Raw genomic sequence first — 7,435 nt, forward strand, 5'->3', positions numbered from 1 at the left:
GTGTCATTCTTAGTCATCCTTCTCTCTCATCATATTTTTTGTGTAAAGTGTTGCCAGTAGCAACTTATAACTCTTCTCTCATGTTTTTTTTTTCCCCCCAGATAACAAGTCTGACTAGTTCCCAGCAGGATGTCAGCTTACAACTGCTCTTTTGATCTTATTAATGAAAAAGGAGAGTGGCTTTGTCCTCCCGGAGGAAAGTGTGACAATGTGACCTCAGGCATGAACGGCAGCCACATTGAACTGGATGATGCTTGTCTGACAGAGGAAGTGTACCTGGAGAAGTATCTGGGTCCTCGTCGATCATCTGTGTTCCTCCCCGTCTGCCTCGTCTATCTGGCCATCTTCTTGGTCGGCGTCGTGGGGAACGTGCTGACGTGCACCGTCATCGCGCGCAACAAGGTCATGTGGACGCCGACAAACTACTACTTGTTCAGCTTGGCGGTGTCGGACCTGCTGGTGCTATTGCTCGGCATGCCGTTGGAGCTGTACGAGCTGTGGCAAAACTACCCGTTTCTCCTGGGGAAGGGAGGCTGCTACTTCAAAACCTTCTTGTTCGAGACCGTCTGCTTGGCGTCCATCCTCAACGTGACGGCGCTCAGCGTCGAACGCTACATTGCCGTAGTGCACCCGCTTCGAGCAAAGTACGTTGTGACGCGCACCCACGCCAAGCGGGTCATCCTCACGGTGTGGGGTGTGTCGGTGCTGTGTGCTGTGCCCAACACCAGTCTGCATGGGATCTACATCCTTCACAGTCACTCCACTGGCCCTGCTGGAGACGTACACGTTGAGATTCCCAACTCGGCCATCTGCACGCTGGTGAAGCCGCGCTGGATGTACAACCTGACCATACAGGTGACCACCTTGCTCTTTTTCATTCTGCCCATGCTCACAATCACCGTCCTCTACCTGCTCATCGGCCTTCAGCTGAAGCGAGAAAAGCTGCGCCAGGCACTGGAGGCGAAGTCGGACTTTGGAAAGGACAGCTTCTGTAACATCCGGACGCAGCAGCAGAAGGCACGTCGCCGGCAGGTCACCAAAATGTTGTGTAAGTACAAGGATCTGTTGAAGCCATGACTTTTTCAATTTTCGTAACAGTTTATCATTCAATCTCATCTGGAGCTGTGTATTCTGATTCAATCTCAATGGATCCTTAGAGGGTTAGGGCCTGAGTTTGTAGAGATCAGGTGAGAAACTTTAATTGTAATACAAGGGAAGCTGCTCCTGTACAGTACTCCTTGTGTTTTGCCACTGGTTAAATTTATGGCTGTAGAAGACAGTCAGCTGAGAACTTACATGTTGAGAACGTCCTCTGACCGAGCCGGCTGCCTCCTCACATAAAGGCACAAAAAGCATATTGCCAAATGCCATTTATTCCCCAACTACTGTGTATGGAGCACTAATTCTTTATGGGCCAGTGTGTGTCATATTGCACTTAATGGCAAAAGCATTTCACAGCATGGAACTGTTTCTTGGAATTTGCTTCTTGACAACAAAGGAAAAGCAGCCTCACCACTTTGGCAGAGTGATCAGCTCTATTTATTTTAAGAGAAGAAGCGTCTACACAGAAACCATTTTAATACAAGTACTGTTTGTGTATTGCACTCCAAACAGTTCAGCTCTACGATTCATTACTGGGGCGAAATGCATCTTTTGTTTGTCTCGCAAAGCCAGACCTGCAGATCAGCACTGCAGATTAGACCTGTTATCAGTCTGCTTTAGAGGAAAAACACTTTCAATGTTTGTATTTGTTTCACACAACCACAGTCCTCCTGGTGGGAGCTAAGCCCAGGATGCAGCAATGGTGCCCCTGCAAAATGATGTCAGGAGGAACTTGTTTTGGTGGAGCATTTGCTTTGGCGAGCACTGTCATTCGTGTAGCTAATTCACATAAGGAAGATCCAAAATGTTTGGTAGAAGTAGATTTTAAAAATGGTAACATGCATAAAGTGGTAAAGGAGGAGAAGACGGCATGAATGTGCTCTAAGTCTGCATCTTGTGAGTAGTTTGGTGTTGAGACAGATAAGAGCACTGAGGCTGCTGTTGCTGCTCTGCTAACATATTACATATAACATATATTGCTCATGCTACGCTTCCCTCAAGAAACAGAGAGCAAAGAGATGTTTAACCCCAGTCAGGACTTTCATGTTGCCATGCATAGAAGGTCTTTTGGGGTCCATTGGACCCCAAGAAAGAATATGTGCAAAATATTTGTTGGTATTCATGACAGACTTTTATACTGTGTTAAATACATTTTCTGATAAGTTGATGTATTTTTGATTCCAAATGCATGACAAATGTCCCTCTTTTTATTTATATATATTTTTTTTAATTGTCAAACACAAACAAAAAAACAACAATACCTGTCACCTAAACCAAATGGCCCGGGGTCCAAGAGACCCCAAAAGTCCTGAATAGGGATAAACAACAACCTAATGTATCACTAGAGGAAAAGTTAATGGTGAACAATTTTGATGCTTAACTAAAATTTAAGTCCATTAATAAAACGTACATGTTAAATACTCTCTGATTACAGCTTCTTTAAATGCAAGATTTTGTCACTTTTCTGTTTTATATCCTTGAATAATGATCAGCATATGTATATATATATATATTTGCATAATTTGAAAACATCACGTTAGGTTCTGGGGACTTGTAATAGGTCTCTTGGTTTTCTAATTTCATTTTACAGATAAATTGTTATACTAAATAATTAAGGAATAAAGGAGTAGGAAATCTAAATCAGACAGCAGTTAAACCAACCGTACAAATAATATTGCACATTTTCCTCTATAGGCAACATGTTATAGGGTTTGCCACCATCTGCCATATAAGCCTAACAAAAGCTCACGTGTGCTCCAGAGGTGAAGGTGAAAGCAAATGCAGAGGTGAACGTCTTTCATAGTACCTAAGCATGAAGTCGGTTCCGGCATTATTCTCAAGCTTATCTTGATGGAAAAGCTTTGGCTTTGATTTACATGGTCTCACATGACTGGTTACAAGGGCAAAGATGTTGCGATTCTGTTGAAGTGCCCTCCTGAATGTCTTACGTGTAAATGGTAAACAACCCAAAGGAGAAAATAATAAATAGCCTTGCAAGACTGATTCATACATCCCTTTATATACTGTCCCTTCTGTATAGAACACTGCTTCAGCACCACTGTTCAGTTGAACGCTCTCAGGTGTGTCTCCAAACTTCTCCTGAAAGACATTCGCTATGAGACGTTGGTTAGTATCATCATGATTATTATTTTAGGTTATATTACATCAAGAAATGTCAAGATTCAGAGGCAGGTTTTCTACATTTAAAAGGCCACAGTATACCTGGAGGATTTTCAGCAATACAGAGGCCAGAAACCTAAAGGTCAGACAAGCGTAGAGACAAGTATTATCCTATCAGCAAGGAAAAGTCAATGACTACTTTTGATGATTGCACTGGGAACATCTTTAGCTGTTGATGATCAACAGGGACTGTGTGTCAGCCCCTGTGGAAAAATCATGAATTTGAATGCTCACAATGCTTGCTCTCACTAACAATGTTCTGGACATTGGAAGCTAAATACAAGAAGTCTGTGAACTACTGGGGCATGTAGTAGTAAATAAAATATAACCTTAAAAATAATAAGCACAAACCAATAGAAATAACTGGTGCTAAGGTGTTAAGCAGAAATTAAAATGGCAAAATTTTACCCCAAAGTCAGGAAGTTTCCATGTAGAGTTCAATTTCTACCAACTTTGACAAGCGAATTAGTGCAACTGACCGTTAGCAAGCTGTGGTGACAGTAGTGACCTTTGAAGAGACCCTCCAAAACAGAGAGGAACCCATAACTGTGTTGTAGCGTTCACTTTTACTCAACCGTCTCTGTCAAAGTAACAGTTCCATAAATAGGAATGGGACAGGAGTGGGTGGTACAAATGTACACAGATCAGTCACAACGGTCCAACCACTGATGGGTGAAGTGTGTGACATTAATCATTGGGTTATAATGCACTGTTTTGCTGGGAAACCTCAGGTCCTGGTATTTATGTGGCTGTCACTTTGACGTATAGCCAATCTAAACATTGTTCCAGACCAAGCACCCACCCAATGGAAACGGTAGTCCTCAAGGCACCTGCTACACCATAAAACTGCTCAGGTATGGCAAGAGGAACACAACAAGGAGCCTGAGACCTCCAAACTCTCTGGCTCCCATTCCAATCGAGCGTGCGAAGGATTCGCCAGAACAAGCCACAATCCAGGGATGACCCACCTCGCAAGGAGGCACTGTCAACATCCTGGTGCCAGACACCACCGCATAGAAAATATTAGGCAGGTGTTATTTTTTGTATGAGATGAGAATATTTAATCCGGCTTTTGTGGTAAAGAGGGAGCTGAGTTGGAAGGTGAAGTTCTCGATTTACCAGACCATCTATGTTCCAACTCTCATCTATGGACATGACTTCTGGGTAGCGACCAACAGAATGAGGTTGAGGATACAAGTGGTCAAAATGAGTGTCCTCTGTAGGGTGGAAGCCTAGCATGAGATAAGGTGAGGAGCTCGGAGTCACTGCTCCTTTTGTGTGGAAAGAAGCCAACTGAGATAGTTCGGGCATCTGATTAGGATGCCTGTTGAGACTCCAAAGTGGACCCAGAACTCCTACAGGGATTACGTTACTCATTTGGCCTTGGAACACGATGGGATCTCCCAAGAGGAACTGGAAAGTGTTACTGAGGAGAAGGATGCTGGAATGACGTGCTTAATTCGCTGCCTCTGGAACAAATTTGGATGGTTTTATTGTTGTGGCTAATCGGTGTAACTTTTGAACTAACAGCTGTTCATTGATTAAATAAATAGGGAAGGTAAACAGATCCCTGAGTATATTGAGCAAATTTTATGTGTAAAAGTCATGTTATAATATTAACTAAGGATGTAAAGATTCACTGATACAAACCGGAAGTCGATTTGAACTTTAACGATATGAATACATCGATCGGCGGGCCTCTGGATCGATCTGTATCTACTGTGGAGCGTCGATGTACGGTTGTAGAGTTATGAATCGGTTGATTGAAGCTCTGCTTCTAAATATGGCCGCTCCAGTCTCACAAGATTCCTGCTGTGACGTATTACGAGAGTAACATTCGCTGAACGTGTTTGCTAGCAACAACAACAGCATGGCCGACAGCACCGACGTTCCAGTTTACTTGGTGATGTTTGCTGTATTCACGCTCCAGATGTTCTGTTCGCAGATTCGTCCTGACCAGACCTGCGTGTTTGTCAAGATACTACATGAAGAAGAATAAAAATGCAAACATTGCTCGTTAATGAAGTCTAAATCCAAGTCAATATCATCTACAGACAGCAAAACGTGCTGACTGCAACAAAAAACACGTATTTTTCAAGTTCAGTGAGAGGATTTGAAACCATGTAGTCCAGCAGTAAAAATACGAGTTCGGGGTTCTACGCATTCTGCCACTGATCAACTCGACTAGGATCCCGTCTCACATATTTCTGGTTTAGGTCTAATGGTTGCAAGTTTTAAATGTGTCCAACACCTGAAGTATTGCCACACAGTTGTAAGGAAACACACATTTCTGTCTGCTTACTGCTACTTTATTTGACATTTTAATCCACAGCTGTAGCCAGGTCAATTCATAGATATATATATATATTTTTGAACATAACTGAAATCTGTTGCAAAATGACACGAAACTTGCAGCAACATACTAAGCTGTTGGAAATTCAGTACATTTTGTCCACGTTAATCCATTCAAGAGCTCTGCGAGACAGAAATAATGTTTCACTCAAGCAGAATGCACAATTAGTTTTTAAATCATAGTTGGAGAGGTGACAATCTCCTCCTTCTGTGTTGGGCATCTGGTGATGTTTTCATGTCATAATGGCTGTTTAATCCTACTGCTAAGCTCCTTCATGAGGACCACTCCCTCATAAAAAGCTTGTCCTCAGAGAAAAGGCTGAGGACGACCACTGTGACCTGCGCCGCTGGTACAAGAAAACATTTTAAAATCAGCCTTTTCCAGTCATGAATCCATTTAATCCTTGTGTACAGAGCTAAATCAAAAGCTAAATGTCCAGGACAAATATTGACATGCTGCATCAGTGGCACACAGTCCCCAGAGGAGCAATTTAATTGAGAGCAGAGGGAACATTAATCACTTCAGTCTATTAAAGCTCCTCTCCACATGTCTCTCATCATGCTTCCTCTCTGTCACTGTTTTTCAGTTGTTCTAGTCGTGGTTTTTGGAATCTGCTGGGCGCCGTTTCACACCGACCGCCTCATGTGGAGTTTCATCAGCGACTGGACCGACAATCACCTGGAAATCTTCGAGTACGTGCACATCATCTCCGGGGTGTTTTTCTATCTCAGCTCAGCGGTGAACCCGATCCTGTACAACCTCATGTCCACGCGCTTTCGAGAAATGTTCAAGGAAGTGATGTGCCACCGGCCGCATCACATCACTCCCAGAAAACACTCGCTCAGTGTCACCCGGGTGACACTTCGCAGCACCCTGAGTGATGCGCCGCTCAGCAACGGAGCGGCTGTTGTCGAAGCCGAGGTAGAAGATGGAGAGGTGAGGGTGAAAGATGAGACCAGTTTTACATGTTAACAGGAAAAAGAAAATACCTAAAGGGTATGTCAAGGTGGACATATTGTTGGCAAGATGGCTCTGTGTTTAGAAATGCTGGCCCATTCTGAGTCAGTGCAACCATCAGCTGTCATCAACATCCACTTGGCACAGGTGCATCAGCAAAACACACCGTAAGTGGAGGAGTTGCAGAAAAAAGGCAGAAAAAACTCTTCTGCTGAGGCTGTCAGACTGCAGTCTATTCTGCTTTTGAAAACTTAACCCACAACTCAGCAAATCACACTCTGAAAATGAACCTTTTTAAACATCCCGGAACTAAATGAGCTACAATATGATCCGTGAATGTACACTACAATGTCAGTTTCCCAGAGTGACCGACAGCCAGTGCCAGACTGTTTTATTCTATTATTTGGAAGCGTTTTATTCAATATGGGAAAATTCTGTATGTTTAAATGATACAGTTTACAAAAATCCTTCTCGTCATAAGTTGAAACCATAGATCTATACAATAAAGGCTAGATGTCTTAAGGCGGCGTTTCGAACGGGATCACCCTTCAGCCATCTTGATTCGGGGCAGCTCTCTGGCAGAACCTGTGGCACGTGAAGGAGTGATCTGCACAAATGTAAATACTCTTATCTCGCTGAAATCTTGACGGATTTACAAACGGTTTGGTTTCTTACAAACGTTATTAACGTAACTACAATTCATATTCAAAATAATTAAAATGCTAATTGTTGCTGGCTGTGAGAGTGTAACATAATTATCCATAAGTGCAGTGTTATAACTACACCTCTGACGTTTATAACAAACCAAACTGTTTGAAAATCGATAGAAAATTGAGCAAGTTA

General features: G+C 42.9%; 1 protein-coding gene across 1 annotated transcript; it reads left to right on the forward strand.

Moving 5' to 3' along the window:
• Positions 1-129: 129 nt before the first annotated feature.
• On the forward strand, positions 130-6,607 carry nmur1a (neuromedin U receptor 1a). The gene is made up of 2 exons (XM_008297120.1): positions 130-1,048; positions 6,222-6,607. The coding sequence occupies exons 1-2, from the start codon at positions 130-132 to the stop codon at positions 6,605-6,607; spliced, it is 1,305 nt and encodes a 434-aa protein (XP_008295342.1).
• Positions 6,608-7,435: the final 828 nt, after the last annotated feature.

The sequence above is a fragment of the Stegastes partitus genome, unplaced genomic scaffold (assembly GCF_000690725.1).
Source record: "Stegastes partitus isolate 25-593 unplaced genomic scaffold, Stegastes_partitus-1.0.2 Scaffold1188, whole genome shotgun sequence".
Classification (NCBI taxonomy): domain Eukaryota; kingdom Metazoa; phylum Chordata; class Actinopteri; family Pomacentridae; genus Stegastes; species Stegastes partitus.

Bases quoted from the DNA above. Each gene is read 5' to 3' on its own strand.
- nmur1a (XM_008297120.1), top strand. From the start codon at position 130: ATGTCAGCTTACAACTGCTCTTTTGATCTTATTAATGAAAAAGGAGAG. The intron at 1,049-6,221 runs GTAAGTACAAGG...ACTGTTTTTCAG, and splicing joins GCAGGTCACCAAAATGTTGT to TTGTTCTAGTCGTGGTTTTT.